General features: G+C 43.6%; 2 protein-coding genes across 5 annotated transcripts; one reads left to right on the forward strand and one right to left on the reverse strand.

Annotated features, from left to right (window-relative positions):
• Positions 1 to 124: 124 nt before the first annotated feature.
• LOC119722123 (monocarboxylate transporter 3-like) lies at positions 125 to 4,726 on the reverse strand. The gene is made up of 4 exons (XM_038192160.1): positions 4,263 to 4,726; positions 2,648 to 2,791; positions 1,034 to 2,212; positions 125 to 807 (listed from the first exon to the last, which is right to left on the reverse strand). The coding sequence occupies exons 1-4, from the start codon at positions 4,498 to 4,500 to the stop codon at positions 446 to 448; spliced, it is 1,923 nt and encodes a 640-aa protein (XP_038048088.1). The 5' UTR covers positions 4,501 to 4,726; the 3' UTR covers positions 125 to 445.
• A 1,344-nt stretch (positions 4,727 to 6,070) lies between these two features.
• LOC119722124 (protein downstream neighbor of Son-like) lies at positions 6,071 to 18,303 on the forward strand. Of its 4 annotated transcripts, none has more exons than XM_038192163.1 (11): positions 6,071 to 6,146; positions 7,634 to 8,056; positions 8,546 to 8,686; positions 9,174 to 9,341; positions 11,076 to 11,200; positions 11,700 to 11,753; positions 12,442 to 12,620; positions 13,617 to 13,755; positions 14,215 to 14,379; positions 16,683 to 16,878; positions 17,835 to 18,300. In XM_038192163.1, exons 1-11 carry the CDS (start codon positions 6,144 to 6,146, stop codon positions 18,192 to 18,194), a joined length of 1,953 nt encoding a protein of 650 aa, XP_038048091.1. In that variant the 5' UTR covers positions 6,071 to 6,143; the 3' UTR covers positions 18,195 to 18,300. The 4 variants fall into 4 exon arrangements, with proteins under 4 accessions (XP_038048091.1, XP_038048090.1, XP_038048089.1 ...); XM_038192162.1 differs by having other exon boundaries at positions 6,100 to 6,146; positions 7,641 to 8,056; positions 17,835 to 18,303; XM_038192161.1 differs by having other exon boundaries at positions 6,100 to 6,141; positions 7,633 to 8,056; positions 17,835 to 18,301.
• Positions 18,304 to 18,568: the final 265 nt, after the last annotated feature.

Below are 18,568 nucleotides of genomic sequence, written 5' to 3' on the forward strand. Positions count from 1 at the left end.
TACCGACCTTTACAAAAAATGTCAAAATAAACGTGATGCCTTTAAAAGTTGTTAATACTTTGCATAATACCAGAAATTGTAAACTTCTTAATTCCAGCTTAAGAAAAATATATGGCAAAAAGAGTTTGATACCTTAATTAGTTCTTCTTTTACTCAAATTTCAACCATTTTCAATTCGCACAACTTGTCAAACCATATACCACACACTTTTAATTTTCTCTCTTTCTGGACGTTCAGGATTAAGAATATTTCAAATTAATCAAGACACTCCGGTATGAAGCAAAGGCCCGGTCGTCAACCTTGTATGTGAAACATCCACCACATTTTAGAATTGCATGCAAGTTGTGTATGTCCCTGAATCATGTTGTTATCATTGTATTTATTCGGTGGTTGTCTGATTGACGATTCCTTGGCACGAATAACCATTATTATAGTGTCTAAAAATTTAACAGGAAGACTCGTCCTTGTTTCCCGGGCTGATTTCAGCCATTTCCTCATCTTGCTGTTCTACAGTGTGTATCTCCTGTTGAACCTCGTTGTTACTAGCACCAGAGTACATGGGATTCACAACTCCATTCTCAATGTTTTCATCAAGACGTTTTCCATGTATGTCTTCGGCAGTACTAGGCCTTTGCTGTGCTTCACCGGTGCCTGCTTCGTTGGTTTTGCTCACTAGCTTCTTGTCTCCCTTAGTCTTTCTTTTTTCTAAGAAGAACATAATGGTAGCTAGGATAGCTACAATGGCAAACACGGATCCCGCCATGAAGTACGCGTTGTTGTAGCTTGCGAGGGTGTCATAGATCCGACCTGTTTCAAACAAAATAAAAAAGAAACGAAAGGTTATTTTCCTTGATGTAACTTACCACTTCTGGGTGGACCTCTACTTTCTTAATTTGTGCAAGAAATTAACCCAGAGCTGGACAAAGTCCAACCACAGAGCAATGGTTCAACTTATAAAGGTACAGTAACAAAAAGGCACTCTCGGTGAGTTTGTGATAGGCCCCGCCGAAGAAACTGCAAAGCGATTCCGTACCTGCTAAAGTACCTCCTATTATTTCTCCAACACCCCAGCAAACAAGGACAATACTGGTTGCCCCAGCCACCTCAGACGGTTGCACCAGAGCCTGAAGAATCACGAAGATCATCGGTTCCGCCACACCGGTGGCCGCACCGAAGAGCACACAGGCCGCGACCATGGGGCCAAAAGTTACGAGAGGCGGCAGAATGAAGGAGCCTAGTAGATTGCAGAGGATGGCCAAGGTGTAGGCGATTATTGGGGAGATATACCCCTTATCGACGAACCATCCGTGACTGATTGAAGTAACAAAGGCTCCTACGCCCATGAGAGTGAGCAATGTAGCCCCCTCGCTGGCCCGCAAGCCGACAGACTCAGCACGGGCGTCGAGATGAAACACAACCGAGGCCCAACCGAAGCCGTGAGCTATCCCGATGGGTATGGTCAGGACGAAACTTGGGTTGCGGAACAAGCCCGAGAGGCCGTACTGGTGCAACATAAAGGACTGGAAGTGGGACAGGTGTCGTCTGCAACGTCCGGCTAACGATTGACTAGAATCGCACTGCGATGCGTTTGATGGTGGATTGCTCATTTCGGGAGAGTTTGTTGCTACTGAGTCCGTAAGAGAGCAGAGATCACGAGGTTTGCTGTCTCCCACGGGGGATCTGTCTCCGACGTCAGCCGGCGTTTCTGCTTTCGGCTGCATCGCTTCCTCGTCATCGTCTGTTTTCCGCCACAAGATCTCCTTGTCGTCAAAACACACTCTGACGGAATCGTCGTCGATGGGTGAGTCCGAGCAAAAGGTAGAGTCACCGCTAGTTCTCGCCTGTGCCCGATCAATAAAACCCTCCTCTCTGGATTTTTGAGCAGTCTCACTGTTCTTCATGGAATCATCGCTCGCAGGATTTGTCTTGGACTCGGACTCCTGCTTCGATTTCAACCTCGGCCTGCGCACCTTGGGTGACAGCGGACGCATGAGGGCACCAGCGGCGATCATATTCAACATGATGCCGCCTAATATGACCATAGACCCTTTCCATCCGTACTCGATTATCAGGTAGTCTAGAAGAGGGGTGAGGGCTACCTGACCCGCTGCAAAACCCGACGAGGCGATGCCGAATGCCAGAGTTAGGCGCTTCTTGAAGTAAATGCTCAGAACTACCAAACCGCTGTTGACACACATGCTGAAACCGAGAGCTGTTTCCAGATTAAAAAAAAAAAGATTAATTAAATTCTATAAGTAGATTGGCTCGTGATAGGCCTACATATGGATAGATGGCTTTTGACCAGTGTCCATGAACAAATGAAGCGATGAAAAATATACTCTGCGATTTTCATCACAAGGCAGGATATCCAAGTTTGGGACCATTAGAGTGTTCAAGAAAGCGCAGGTTCAAATCGTCCTCCAGTTAATTACCTTTTTACAAACTAACAGTAAGATTTTACTAAATTTCCTCCGAAGAAGGCCTTGTGAAGGCTCCTCCGAAGAAGGCCTTGTGAAGGCTCCTCCGAAGAAGGCCTTGTGAAGGCTCCTCCGAAGAAGGCCTTGTGAAGGCTGACGTATCAGGCCATTTTAATTTGTTTATTTAATTTTCAAGTATAGTTCGAAGAAGACGTCTCGGTTCTTATTACCTGTTACCAAACTCATGCTCAAGGTCAAGTAGAGTGTACTGGTGGCAAATGCAGATATCAGCAGTCCTGATGATGACAGCACGCCCCCAGCGATCCAAACAGACCTCACGCTGAACCGGGTGATCAAGACACCAGCAACCACGCCTAACAATGACCAAGGAGATGTAATAAACTAAAGGTGACATTCGACCGTGCCTTACATTTTTTTCCAAAAAAAAATCTCAAGAAAGCCCTGTTTGTACATCATTGGCTTTTGCTGTAATTTTCAGAAATGAACTATTTGAGAGGTTAATATAATAGATCAAATATTGTTACACTGACATTTTTGAAGTTTTGTGTTCGAAAAGGTTGGAAAAACCAAGAAAAACAAAAAATGTTCAAGTAGTCTGGTTCCCTGACTCCACAAAAGATAAAATGGATCAATTTATAGATGATGGAAAATTGTAAGGCAAGGGAACCAGTCTAGCTGGCCTGCATCCGTTCATGAACATGTAACCAATAGCAAACATAATTTGGACTGAAAAAATGGTAAATTTGAAGCAGTAGTTGAAAAATAGTTTGGTTTTTCCAACGCTGGTCGGCCGACCAGCGTTGGAAATGTTTACAAAAATATCATTTTCTTGAAAATGACTTCACACCAGGTGCCATAATTTTACAAGATGCTTGAGACGGTCATTTAACAACATCCTAGTAAGGTATTTCGTAAAAACTTGGTAGTTTTATTTTTCGATGTTTGAAAATGTTGTATATTCCCTTTAACACCTGCCGCCGCTTTGCCGCGGCACTCAGCGGCGGCAGCGGTGACAGCTATTTTCCCCTTGCCTGCGCCTTACGTATTTCCAGAAGCCAATAATGCCATGTGATGAACGGTTGTCAACGTCAAGTAGCGTCGCATCTATACTTGTGAAAAACCTTTTTAAAGGAAAGGTTTGACTGAAATGACGAATATGAGCGCCCGAATTCAGTTGAGGACCACGAAATTATTTCGCGCAATATAAACCTAAACAGCCTAAACTAAGGTGTAGCTGAATGTGTGACGTTTACAAATTATTGCAGTCTATACTTGTTAACGATCTTTCCAAATGATAATTATCAATCCGGTCGATCAAAAGTTCCTTTACGTGCACTGAAAGGTTTATATAAAGACTGCTGCTTGGAACTTTCCGCGCTCAATTCCATGTTCTGTGTTCCGCACAGTACATACACAAGGTTCGAAAATCGCAAGGGGGTACAATTTCAGAATATTGGTGGTACGTGCTGGATTGTTGGCCGATGATACGTGCGTGAACACCGTGGACTTTGACCTAGCAAACGGATTCCCGCCGTGGCGCGCGGCGGATATCCATGACTCTTTTTTCTTCTAGTGGATGGCGTGACTATTGTCAACACATAACAAAATCAAAGGCCTGAATCATGCAATAGACCGATATTTTGCAGTACAAGTGTTTATTTCATGTTTTCTCAGAATTATACTGCACTGATCACTCAGACGGAAGGGGTGTGTTTGTTATCAACCCAATTGTGAACTCTTCAAAATAATTTATGGGTATCATGACTTGTAGGCCTACAATTAAGCGCTTTTGCAGATTAAATGCAACTAACTTGGGATACGTACTCCAAAAGCCCATAAAGAATGACGAAAGTGAAACAACCAGGCTCGTATCAGTCGCTGAGCTGTCGAAGAAATCCATCCACACAGGGACATAGACGGCCGCAGCACCGTAGAAACCAAACGACAGGACTTGTGACGAGAACGTACCGGCCAACACCACCCAGGCCCACCCGCCGTCCGGCGGCTCCACGTTATGAGTTCGCCTCCGACGGGCGTCGGTGCTTGGAGACTTTTCGGCCATTTTTATCCGACCAAAATATGGATCGAAAGCTGCTTTACTGATAGTATGTGACCGGCGAAAGACAACTTCTCTGATGACGTGTTTTGTCGTTTACATCGGTAAACAAGGGACATATTTGTAAATGGCCCATGGTTAAACATAATCGGGTGTAAAACTATGTATTGTGCAATGTTTAAGCTCTGACTATAAAGTAAGTTATGTATATTGGGCTCAAAGGTCGCACCCTATGGTTCTCGACCCGGTGTCTAAATCCATTGGGTGGGTTGGGGAACCGAAACGGGGACCGGGGCGGGGACACGAAGAATTAAAGTTTGTTGGTCAACTTTCTGCTTTCGTCACGTACCATACCCGCAACAATCTTTTCATGCAGAGTAAAAGTGAAAAAGTTGCAGGCACCAGGTCGCTGGCAGACAAGAGTACCCCCTTATCTACATGTATAAATGCTGATCTAGATTCTGTCAATGGTCTTTATACAGTCTCAGCTGATTTTGTTTCCTTACAAATTGAGGTAGGGGTTTCACTGTGCAGTTAAGTGGCATAGCCAGGATTTTTTTCAGCGAATTTTCTTTTCAGAATTTTTTTTTTGGGGGGGGGGGGGGGAACCTTGGGGCACTGGCAATTTGTATGGTGAGTTTGTTTCTGCATTCAATAAGGGGCGTTGAACAATAGAGAACAATATAGTGTCCCCAATTCCCGAGAGGTCTCCAATTTAGCGAGGTGTACAAAACATAAACATATGGGATGTCAGTCCTAACAAGTTATAGTACAAACAAAAGAGGGACAATAGGGGTCCCCAATTGCAGGCAAATACACACTTGTGTGTGTGTGGTGCCCCCCCCCCCCCCCCCCCCCCCCCCACCCCAGGTCCCCCTTGGCAACGCCACTGCCACTGGGAAAATAAAAAAGTGTCCTTTGAGGAAAGAGAATTTTCAGAAACGTCCTTTTTGTCTGATGGAACGTTGGTCCGGTTATTATAGAGACCTAAATGAAATTGGATCGGAGGAGAATTTCAGGAAAATACTAGGGCCTATAAGGCTCTATTAAAGGCCTATACGCACAGCAACAGAGTTGGATTGGGCCGCGCCTCTAGCTGACTTGACGGTTTTTGGGGTTTGTTTTTATTGAAAGAAATATTAGGTCCCCCGTTATTGCATCCCCAAGTTCAAGAATAATTCCGGGTGTTTTTTTTTTTTTTTACCTTTTGAGTACTAGAATTGAGGTGCGTATCCAGATTTTTCAAGGGGGTGGGTGTTAGCTGGCGGGGGGGGGGGGGGGGGTAACAGAGACAAGTACTTTTTTCGGTATGATTTCCATTTTTTTGCGAACCAAGATGGGTGGGCTTAAAACCCCTCCCCTTTTGGTAAGCTCCATAGTCCGTTTTAACTTTAAGTCACTTTTTTCCATGTGATGACAATTGAATTTAATTTCGCGTAGACCCGTATTTCGCGATGCTGCCATAGGCCTACGTACGTACGTACGTACATTGTGTGCAGCGCCAGCTAGCTAGCAGCGCGCTGCACGCCGTGCAAACTACATAGCGCCCTCTAGAGGCGGTTGTTCAACCGGGAAAATTTGACTGAAGTCAGAAGACAATGACACTAGATAATAAGTGTCTCTTGAAATTACTTCGTTTATGAGAATTTATGGTAAGAATGAAGTGTATGAAAGACACATATTAAATACCAGTTATGTTTTGCCACAATTTTAGAAGACATTTTAATTTGTCATAAACACAGTTGAAAAGGGTTTCTTTGCTCTTCAGTGTCCACGACGCTAGCTGGAGTTACCCAGCCCTGAGTTTTATCATTGGGTTGTCTATTAGGGCTGGAGCGCATTTTTCTCAAAACTTGTAGTATTTGCAAAAAAAAATTGAAAAATGTTTAATTTTGTCCCCATTACACACTAATTGCAACTGCAACTCACCCCAAACTTGCCTGGAATAACCATTACACAGGTCCTTGAAGTAAAAAACGATCCACGATGAAGATTCAGCCTCCAATTGCAGTGAAAACAGGAGGAATAACCGCTAACTTGACAACCTTGCTGGATTGGCCAGGACCGCTATTGGTTTGTGCACACAAAAAATTGTGTACAATGAATGGCGGTCGATTACCATGCACGTACAGCTCGCTGGTACTAGGCGTTTTTGCGGTCGGTGCATGACGTGACGCGGAAGCGTAATACCCGATGACTGTTTCATGCATTAATAAGAGGTTCACTCGCATCACAGTGCGGTACTGGAACGGCAACCGTCGAGTTGGCCGGCTATCGTGCATTCATAGTGCAGTGTTACTGCCGTTCCAGTTTTGAGAAAAATGCGCTCCAGCCCTAATAGACAACCCAATGATAAAACTCAGGGCTGGGTAACTCCAGCTACCACGACGCCAATTTTGTTGTCCAGATTCTAATTGAATTTCACGGATTTTCAACCCAAAATACATAATCGTGAGTATCGCCCCATTCATGCCATTACTTCATCTTTGACATGTGGAGAAGCAGTAGGTGCTTTGAAAGTTTTTTTGTCAAGTATTTTGCGTGATTTTTGGCAACTTTTGAAAGAAGGCTTCTCTCCGTCAGACGGAGAGAAGCCTTCTAATTCTAGACATGATAATTGATATTGCTAGATTTAGAAGTAGAAAAGTGACACTCTCCGAAATGAGGATTTATGCATTGTGGGGCGCGCGCTAGTTCGACAAACCACATCCCAAATGTCAAAAAAGGAGTTCTAGCGCCCCAGTTAGTGGGTCTAGGGCGCCTGCTGTTCAAAATTACCAAAAAAAATAGTGTCAACAATTGTCATTAAATTTCATTAGAATTAGAACTTTATTAAGAGAAGTCACCTAGGTCCTAGTTGCACAAGTCATTTTAGAATGATGAAAAAAAAACCCACTGTGGACTCTAAGTCTAACTCAACCAAAACTAAAGTAAAGAGGGGCCCGTAACTACACAATTGCCAACAAGAATTGTGCAGGTATTTGAATTGTTAACTTATCCATATTCCACAGAAGATATACCTTGCTCAGTGTGAGTGCCAACTCAACGGGCAAACATTTTTAGGCAAAATCAGAAGGGTTTGAAGTACAAAAGACTAGGAGGGTTAAAGCAAATATTAATTCCATTTATATTAATTTAGTCAACAGTGAGGCAAGACACCATGGCAGACCAGGACAGTCTCACCCAGTCCCCAACCTGGAAGAAACCCTCGGACATCATGAAAGTCCGTCTGAAGAAACGACGAACCAGCAGCCTCGGGAACACTCGGTTGCTAGCAGCGAAAGCCGAGAGGCGAAACCGACTCTCAAGCGGTGAAGGGGATGTGAACCACCGTCCGGGCAAGAGGCGTAACCCCTTTGGTCAGGACGGTGCACCCCCAGCCAGACGGAGAGCCTCACAGAACAATGATGCAGAAGATGAGAGGGGAGACAGGAGATCAGACGAATACAGAGAAGACTCTCCCTCCATGGGGCAAGAAGAGGGAATGGGCGGAGTCAGAGGAGAAGTAGGCAGTGGGAGTGAAGTCAGTCTGTTTCGGGCGTTGGACTCTGGGGAAGATGAGGTAATTAATTTTGGGTTGTTTAACAAAATTGGGAATTGAAAATAACTATAACTCCGTCAGATTTTGTCCGATTCCCATATTCTATGCATCATTGGAAAGCTTTAATCTTTTCCAATGAGTCCAAAATCCCAGATTCCAAGTGATTGGTTATGCACTGGAATGTCACATGTAAGTAATCAATTGTTTTTCAAGTGGCTTTTCAGATCCAAATGAAATAATTATTCATTACATTTGATGGACTTTTGCAAAAGGCTCAAGCACCATTATCAAATAAAAAATGTATGGATTCCATGCACAAACTACAGAGCTCGCTTGCTCCAACCATGACCTCTTGCTAACTTGTATGGCGCTTCATACTTGTCAGGGTTGGCGGGCTGATTTCAATCTTATGTAGCACAGTAGCAGCCGATAAACTTGTTTCAAAAATGTGTAATAAGAATAGATGTACGCTATTTCAATCAAAGACTGTTGCAATCGTTTTTTATATAGGCTGTATTCACTGAAGGGACTGAGAGAAAAGGGGCACCAGCGACAGAGTACCAGCGAGCGCTGAGTGTCAGTAGCTCAGGGAAGACAGAAAGGCCGGACGAGGAGACGGAAACAGAGGGAGAAGCAAAACTTGAGAAATTGGTGATTTCCGTGGTTCACTTTCCATACATTATCTTTGAAATAAACAAAGACATTTATTGAGTGTGACAAATATATTGACATTCTGTTGCTCACTTGTGATTTTGCGTCCAAGTAAACTTTTCTGTGGTGCGAATGTTTAATGTAAGGCACACCGAATTTGACAAACTTGACATGTCACACTGCCACAAATGAATTTTTTCCATTATTGGTAAAAAAAAAACCCAATTCTTGGGGAAAGGAAAAGTGTGTCACTCCCTTAAAAAAACAATAGTGAGATAGATACAAAGAGGCTGGCCCTCTGGAACCAGCGAAAATTTCAAGTGAGTGGGACAAGAAACAAACACCCTAGCAATGTGCTGTTCTAGATCAGCGATATTCCAATATCGGAGTAACGATAATGCAGTCATTTTGATAAACTTTTTGGCAAGCATTTTGACATTTGTCTCAATTTTGCGCAACATTCAGCCCTATTTTTCCTCCTCTGCAGACCAGTGAATTCCTTCCCCTGGACTGGAGCATCAAATCCAGGGTGCGCTTCACCTCCCCGCATCCCTTCAGCTGGAGCCACCCTCTCAAGACTACCGAGGAGGCCAGCGGGATTTGCTCCTTTGTGAGGTGTGAAGACCTCTCGAGAGCACAGCACAAAACATCTGAGGTACTACTTCCGTGAGATAGATATTTGGTTTACTGTCATAGTTGTCCTTTTTGGAAGTCAACAAGTATTGTAATCTCCAGATAATCTGGATATGGGCAATTCCCTAGTGTTATGGAAGAAAATTTAATGTCCATTACAGATAAGAGCCCAGCCTTTTAACCTAAAAATGTATTTTTGAAATCTTATTTATCCATCATCTAGCAATGGCCAAGGAGATTACACACTAGGAGTTTGGATCATTTCTCTGAATCTTTAATTAGATATCATGGTTAATTGGCTCTGTCACGGACATTTCATTTCCTTTCATAACATTGGAATTGGCCTATGGGCTCCGTGCGCCAACAAAAGAGGGCACCCTTTTACCCAGAGACGTCCCATGAGCGGGACACATACATTTCGCTGGTTGACACGCGCCCACCGTTCCTTGTGTGTGATGCAATTACACCAGGGGATTTGTACTATGTACACGCGGGTACGCAGTGGCCGCCGCGCTATGCGGCAAAATATTGCAGTCAGGCTAGATGGCATCGTTTGGTCACCCCCAACTGTACTTTCTTTGCCGGTGAGGGGGTACTTGTAAACGGAGCGGATAGGAAGATTGCGAATTCAGTTCATATTTTGAACTTTTTGGTTGTTTAGAATGGGTGCCATTCTTGACTCGCCATTACTAAAGAGTTAATGAATAAAGCCCTTGATTCTATAGCTAATGTTGTCAACATCAAACTGCCTCTGTAACAAAGTTTATACCAATTAATGGTAATTTACTGTGGAATATCAGGTCCAAGGACATTGTGAAAACATGTTTGCAGCAAATGTTTTCAAGAAGAAAAATGCAAGACTGGAATCAAGACCAACAACTTGATATACAGCTTGATTAATTGAGGACCATTACTTTTCAAATTTGGGCTCCGTGCGCCAACAAGAGAGGGCGACTTTTTACCGCTTTTAAGAGCCCCTTGGACGGGACACACCGCCAAATTGGGGTCCTTTGGGAATTGGGGACCCAATTGTCCTCTATTGTTCAAAGTGCCCTATTGAATGCAGAAACAAACTCACCCATTTGATAACCCTCAGACACATTTGATAACCCTCATATGCCCATTTGATTACCCACACACACCCATTTGATAAGCCTCATACACCCATTTGATAACCCTCACACACCCATTTGATAACCCTCATACGCCCATTTGATAACCCACACACACCCATTTGATAACCCTCATACACCCATTTGTTAACCCTCACACACGCATTTGACAACCCTCCCACACCCATTTGTTAACCCTCACACACCCATTTGTTAACCCTCACACACCCATTTGATAACCCTCACACACCCATTTGATAACCTACACACACCCATTTGATAAGCCTCATACACCCATTTGATAACCCTCACACACCCATTTGATAAGCATCATACACCCATTTGATAACCCGTGTGCGCGTACTTGTTCGCACACGTACAGAGTGAAGTACGCATGACTTATTGTATTCTGAATGTGCACAAAGCCACAGCGTCTCCGCGTGAGCGTTGGACGCTATCTGCGATGCGTTTGAATGTCTCCCCCAACTCTCCCTTTCTTGCCAATGAGGGGGTACTTGTGCATAACGCCCATAGTTGTGTGCACTTTTAAATTCTACTTTTCAAATAATCATTCCGACAATTTTTTTTTTCGTTGAAATTTAATTATACGCAATGTTATTCATCATGTTCAATTGTTTACGCAGAATGTCTCAGCAGTGCATAGCAAATGGAAAGCTAGACTTCAACAGTCCCTCATGATGTGGAGTCACCCTCATCTTCCCTGGGTCAAGCTGTATCCCCGACTCACGCTACGATCCAAAGCAACCAGGTCGGTATAAACTGAATAGTAGACTAACTTTCCATGAACCAAAAGCAATGCACAACTGTTTCCAAACCAGTATCTTCTCAGATTCTTAAGATTTTGGGAGGATGTTGTAAGATTATAGAAGGTACAGCTACATGGGACCTGTTTAGCCTTGAATATTTTAGTGGATTTTGATGATTTAGAAAGGTTCCTTGCAAAATGGGTTCAAAGTTAGGGTAAAAACTTACTTTTTTCATCTTTATTGATTTATTTCAATACATTGTACTTAGTTTATTGTACATCTCAAGCTTCAAAACCTTGCAATATTCTGTCAAGAATACTGCTTTTCTGCACAATTGTTTTTTAACCAGAATGAAATTTGTGTTTATAATTTGAATCATTTCCTAGTCTGCGAGGTTTTGTTCTTATATCTTCATGTTTGATCGATCTGTTACACTAAGAAATTGTTGACAATTCATCAGACTGCCGTATAAAATGAAAAACTTTTCTTGTCATTTCTCAGTACCTCGTTTGCTGCGTTTGATGAATCGATACAAAAGGACCTTATGGCCAGTTGGTAAGTACTAATCCAAACTTCTCAATTTTTGTATGACACCTTTCTTGAAACCATTTTCATTTGAAAAATATATAATTTTTCTCGGTACCTGCGGAAGATCTTGCAATTAGGAAATCTGGAATAATGAAGATGTACATTTTGAACTTTTCAGTTTAAAAATTTAAGTTTTTATGAAAACTTTTCTATTTGCTGTTTTATCAAAAGTTGCTTTCCCGGTGATATTTTTGAGTTTCATCCCCAAAAATTAGATTCCTTTTCTAAATTGTTACATTCTTAGGGTACAAAAGTTACTCACTTTTGAATGAGACATCGACCGAAAATATCGGCTGAAGTTTAGTAATTGAAATATTACTTTATGAAGTTTGAATTACTTACAGTTCGACAATAATTCCATTCTCGCGGGGTAGGCTGGTTCCCGACCCACAATCAGTATCGATAATGTGTGGACCGGGAGCCAGTCTGCTCGCAAGGCGGATCTGTTTGTGCCCAAAATAAGAAACTTTTTTTTTTTCAGACGGTTGCAGACACCCAAAAACTAACAAAGAAGGTCTTTTGGTTGGAATAGAACATACAAGTTGAAAATTTACAAAGAGAGAAAGAAACAAATTTGTTGAAAAGCATATGGAAAGCAACGTTAATCTGTTCCATATGCTTTCTAACTTTTTCCTCCATTTGGGAATATGATCAGGTCTGAAAGTTTCCGCTCAGTGTTCTACCTCCTGAGGTCTGGCCACTGCCCCTACTTCTACCTGTTAGCCCACCAGTACACTGTACTCTTCAGGGCTGCAGGAGTGGGCGGGGTCAAACACATACACGCCCTGTTTAACCCAACAACAAAAGGGCTTCGCGATGCATTCAAAGAGGAAGGTATGAAGTAGAAATATGCTGTGTAAATTTGTTGTCAAATTTTTTACTCAACAAATTTCTATAAAGTGGCATTGAATTTTTGATGGATAGCTATCAAAACCTGAATGTGCAATGAAGATTTATGCACTACATTTTTTTCACAGTTTTTGCTGACGTAAAGTCCTTCTTTAGCATAAACTGCAGAGGGTCTATGCCACTACCTCAAACACTGTTATTTCCCAAATGACTCTGTACTGAACATCCCTTTCCAATTTAGCTTCCAACATGCTATGTACCACACATGCCTTTGATCAGTACAAGTATGGCTACACCTAATAATAATGGGTGCGTTCCATTAGCTCACCCGGGTCGACTCGGGTTAGCCCCGTGCCGTTCGATTAGCTCTGACGTCATTCTCGGGGTTCATTTTCGGGGGGTCAGCCACCACAGACCCTGCTCGTTGAGCGGAGTCATTGGTGCAAATACATCACATGCATGCATTGTTCATTCCAAGAAACGAACAAATATGGCAGCCGGACAGCGGAAAAGATCAATTGGACCTCAAAATCAACTTTATTTGAATTCTAAACATAATCATTTATCGAGCTCTTTGTGACTTTAGAGGCTGCTAATTCCGGCCTGACTGTTACTTTTTGCGATAGATGGAAAAGCAGTAAATCTCAAAGTAAGGCCATGGAGGAAGGAATGGTTAGACTCAGTCCGAAAAGGGCATTTCGTGAATGGTTACGGCTACTGACATCACATGTGGATCGTGATGGCCTACGGTTGAGCAGTCGATTAGCCGGGCTGTCGTGGCTAACCCGTCTACCTTTACCCGAGTCTATCTGGGTGAGCTACTCGAAACGCAGCCATTTATGGATCAAGTGATTATTGTAACATTACGTTTTACTTTTTGGCCACTCATTGACATTAGGCACATGTACATATAGAAAAAAAGGGTTTGATAGCGTAGTGATGTATACAATTCATCTTCAGTATATTCCATTTTTGCAACAGGCATTGATTTCAGCCTGCCACTGGCTAAGATGGATGATCAGCAGAACAAATCCAGATCAGACTTGGAGGAAGAATTCCGAGAGCAGTACAAGCAACCATCGGAAACGGAGGGAGAGGTATCCAAGGCAACTCTCTCATGGTTTGTCTTTTTCCTTTATTTTTGAGTTCCAATGAAAAAAACCCAATGCTTGGAAACTAACTTCTTGATATTTCTATCATAGATACTATGTTTTTGCTGGTCCAAGCAGGCATTGACTTGTTCCCTTTGTCTCTATCTCACTGACTAACTGACTGACTGATTGACTGACTGTCGTATGTGACTTAGACTAGTTGTAGACTGTTTTTCAAAATTGAACAAAGAAATTGAATGGAGTGGGGCATGAACCAGTGACCTCCGGATTGCCATTCCGATGCTCTACCAACTGAGCTGTCCTGCCCTTTGTTGGCGGTTCCCCAATTTGTCAGCGTCTTTTGTTCAAGACGAGCTAGTCAGAAGCCATAAACCCGTGTAGGGTTGATCATACTACGGCTTATAAGTGAAATTATTGAAGGGCAAAATCCATTAAACTTCAGACCTCTTTCATTCCCCCTTGTACAGTGAGGCAGATATTGACCAGATCCTTGCAGGAGATGATGAAGACAAAGATGGTGAGGAAGAGGAGTTGGCAATAAGTCAAGATGACGACGCTGCCTCCTCATGGCTGCAGAGCATGGGATTAGATAAACAACACTTCCCCTCCCTGGAACCTAGCAAAGTCAATTTGTATCCTTTGAATTGCAGCTGTAATAACCCAATTGTTGACCCTCGCATCATTTGATGACCCTCACACACCCATTTGATAACCCTCACACACCCATTTGATAACCCTCACACACCCATTTGATAAACCTCACACACCCATTTGATAACCCTCACACACCCATTTGATAACCCTCATACACCGGTACCCTCACACACCCATTTGATAACCCTCCCACACCTAATTGATAACCCTCATACACCCATTTGATAACCCTCACACACCCATTTGATAACCCTCCCACACCTAATTGATAACCCTCCCACACCTAATTGATAACCGCCTGTGTCCGAAGCAGTATGGTGTACGGCTGCGAGACATGGCCCACAAGGGTGGGGCACATCCAGCAGATGGAACGAGCAGAGATGAGAATGATCAGGTGGATGTGTGGGGTGTCTCTGGCTGACAGGCTGTCAAGCGAGGAGCTGAGGAGGAGAGTGGGAGTGGAGGGGATCGGCATCGTATTGAGGAGGCACAGGCTGAGGTGGTTTGGTCATGTGGAGAGAAAGGAGGATGTCAACTGGGTGTACCAACGTAATTGTGGGTGGGCCCACACCCGTCGGCCGACCGCGCAAGACTTGGCAGAGCTCCGTGTCAGATGACATGCGACTGCTTGGAGTCAATGCGAGGGATGCGACGGACAGGGCCAAGTGGAGGAGAGCCATAGGGAGAAAGCAGGCCAACCCAGAACAGACTGGACAACGGCCTTAAAACCGACATGATGACCCATTTGATAACCCTTACACACCCATTTGATAACCCTCACACACCCATTTAATAACCCTCACACACCCATTTGATAACCCACACACACCCATTTGATAACCCTGACATATCCATTTGATAATCCTCACACTTGATAACCCTCACACACTCATTTGATAACCCTCACACACCCATTTGATAACCCTCACACACCCATTTGATAACCCTCACACACTCATTTGATAACCCTCACACACCCATATGATAACCCTTACACACCCATATGATAACCCTCACACACCCATTTGATAACCCTCACACACCCATTTGATAATCCTCACACACCCACTTGTTAACCTCACACACCCATTTGATAACCCTCACACACCCATTTGATAATCCTCACACACCCACTTGTTAACCTCACACACCCATTTGATAACCCTCACACACCCATTTGATAATCCTCACACACCCACTTGTTAACCTCACACACCCATTTGATAACCCTCACACACCCATTTGATAATCCTCACACACCCATATGATAACCCTCACACACCCATTTGATAATCCTCACACACCCATTTGATAACCCTCACACACCCATTTGATAACCCTTACACACCCATTTGATAACCCTCAAACACCCATTTGATAACCTTCACACACCCATTTGATAACCCTCAAACACCCATTTGATAACCTTCACACACCCATTTGATAACCCTTACACACCCATTTGATAACCCTTACACACCCATTTGATAATCCTCACACACCCATTTGATAACCCTCACACACCCATTTGATAACCCTTACACACCCATTTGATAACCCTCAAACACCCATTTGATAACCTTCACACACCCATTTGATAACCCTCAAACACCCATTTGATAACCTTCACACACCCATTTGATAACCCTTACACACCCATTTGATAACCCTTACACACCCATTTGATAATCCTCACACACCCATTTGATAACCCTCAAACACCCATTTGATAACCTTCATACACCCATTTGATAACCCTTACACACCCATTTGATAACCCTCACACACCCATTTGATAACCCTCAAACACCCATTTGATAACCTTCACACACCCATTTGATAACCCTTACACACCCATTTGATAATCCTCACACACCCATATGATAACCCTCACACACCCATTTGACAACCCTCACACACCCATTTGATAACCCTCACACACCCATTTAATAACCCTCACACACCTATTTGTTAACCCTCACACACCCATTTGACAACCCTCACACACCCATTTGTTAACCCTCACATACCCAGACATAACCCTTTAATACATACCCCCATTTGTTAACCCTCACACCCTCATTTGTTGACCCTCGCACACCCATTTGTTAACCCTAACAAATCCCAACCCCACACACCCGTTTGGCTCATTGTGAAGACCAGATGCGTGAAAAGACTTCCAGTGAATAGCCATTCTGAATCAATTGAAGAGAATTGTATGCACTCTGGGACCAGCATTACTAGGCTTCCCCTGCCTCGTTCCTTAACACATTGAAATCAGGCAGCGAGATCATCTCATGAGAATCGACAACCGTCCGGAATCCATGGTTCTCGTCCAAGGATCAGACACCCAGGCCCTGTACAATTTCCTCCTCAACACCCGGACCACGGTTGCCACAACGGGCGCCACGGCGGGGATACCACCCACCCTCCTGGCTCCTGTGGCATTCCAGGGAGCTACACTGGACAGCGTCAAGGTAAACATGGGGTAGAAATATTGAGAAGCGCAGAAGACTGAATGTTCCCCTTACTGCTTCTATTGTAGTATTTGGGATTTCGTGATCAGTAAAGTTAATGGTTGGCAGTATTCTCTCTGAAGAACCAAATAGAACTTGTGCATTGCAGGTGTCTCAGAGGGTGTTCTGCTGCGACAATGTGTAAAGTTACAATGTCATGTGCGCGCATCTAGATCATCTAATTTCTTGTGTAGCCAATCAGTGCGCGGCAAAAATGGCTGCATGAATGGACGTGGCCATGGAAGATTGTTTGATTGTTATCAACACACGCACTGCCCTTCTGAAGACGTCACATCATCACGTCTATGTGGAGGAATCGTCGTCGCGTCATGGGTGCCATGAGCATGGTTGCGTTATTTTGTGTTGAGACGCTACGTGTTCCACTAGAATCACACAATTTCTCCGTTTTGTGAACGGAGCATGACTTTTGTGCTTGATGCGGACGATGCCGTCGTGACGCACGCAAATTGTGGGTCGACCTGAGGCTGCCCTGAAGTATAAATGTTTATACACTAATATGTATTGGCTTTATATGAATATTTGATCTATGAACTTTCATTGTAATTTTAGTTGATGGAATATTTGCGTTGGTTTTCGATATCTGTTCACATCCATACATTAACATAGTCTTGTGATAATCTATATGTGCTATATAGTACTTGGAAGTTTATATGTCGATGAAGGGCAAAACCCATTATTAAAATATCATATTTGGTTCCCATTTTTGTGCGTGTTTATGCTGAAAAGATTAATAGTTTTCATGTACTAAACTGAAATACTCGTGACAACTCTATGTAACACTAACACCTGTTTATTACGTTGTTGAAGGGGAAAAACTCCAATATTAAGATATATCTGATTTCAGTTTTTCTCATGTTGAACCTCAAATATTTTTAAATAATTTTCATTATTTGTAGTGGAAACCAGGCGTGATGAAGCAAGCCGTCGGCAACAAGCTCCAAGAATCCTACAGCTTGGAAATCACTGGTCCCCTGCTACCTCACAACGTCTTCCACGTCTGTCAACTCCTCGACGGAACCCAAGGGGCCGACTTCAGCGGGACGTTCAACAACCACGACCCTACCCTGCCTTTCAGTCTGGTGACGACGGAGACTGCGACCGACTCAAAGACCGAAACAGGGGAGAGTTTACAAGAAGACAGTCGGGGGAAGGACAGCTTTGCAGACTACTTGGCAGCCCAGGGAGGGGAGAGGCATGTGGGTATTTTGAAGGAGTTTGCCTACACCGATGGACTGTACCAGTGGTGGAAACAGTAAAAAAAAAAAAACATTCTTAGGCTTCGTCCCAATTACTTGGCTACGGCTTGGAAGAACACATGGGTCTATGGAAGGAGTGGAGTGCCGTGGCCTAGTGGTCTGGAGCATTGAATTTGTGGTCTGCGGGTAATTCCGCGGGTTGTGGGTTCGAGTCCAGCCTGTGGTGCTGCGTGTGCCCTTGGGCAAGGCACTTTGTCACTCATTGCTTCTCTCCACCCAGGAGTAAATGGGTACCTGTGAGGGCAGTTATGGTTATTGTGGTTGGTTTTAGCTGCTTTGCGCCCAAATGGCAGCATCAAGCTGTATACTCCCCAGGGAACTGAGTTGGTATTTGGAATGTTTCATTGGCCCAATGAGCACGGCAATAATAAGCG

The sequence above is a fragment of the Patiria miniata genome, unplaced genomic scaffold (genome assembly GCF_015706575.1).
Source record: "Patiria miniata isolate m_02_andy unplaced genomic scaffold, ASM1570657v1 HiC_scaffold_14, whole genome shotgun sequence".
NCBI lineage: Eukaryota > Metazoa > Echinodermata > Asteroidea > Valvatida > Asterinidae > Patiria > Patiria miniata.

What these genes read in the sequence shown, in the direction of transcription:
- LOC119722123 (XM_038192160.1), bottom strand. Translation starts at nt 4,500, where the DNA reads ATGGCCGAAAAGTCTCCAAGCACCGACGCCCGTCGGAGGCGAACTCAT. An exon ending in ATTCTTTATGGGCTTTTGGA is followed by an intron (nt 2,792 to 4,262) that starts GTACGTATCCCA and finishes GGTCATTGTTAG; the next exon opens with GCGTGGTTGCTGGTGTCTTG. An exon ending in AATAGGAGGTACTTTAGCAG is followed by an intron (nt 808 to 1,033) that starts GTACGGAATCGC and finishes TGTTTGAAACAG; the next exon opens with GTCGGATCTATGACACCCTC.
- LOC119722124 (XM_038192161.1), top strand. An exon ending in AAGCAAAACTTGAGAAATTG is followed by an intron (nt 8,687 to 9,173) that starts GTGATTTCCGTG and finishes CCTCCTCTGCAG; the next exon opens with ACCAGTGAATTCCTTCCCCT. An exon ending in CGATGCATTCAAAGAGGAAG is followed by an intron (nt 12,621 to 13,616) that starts GTATGAAGTAGA and finishes TTTTTGCAACAG; the next exon opens with GCATTGATTTCAGCCTGCCA.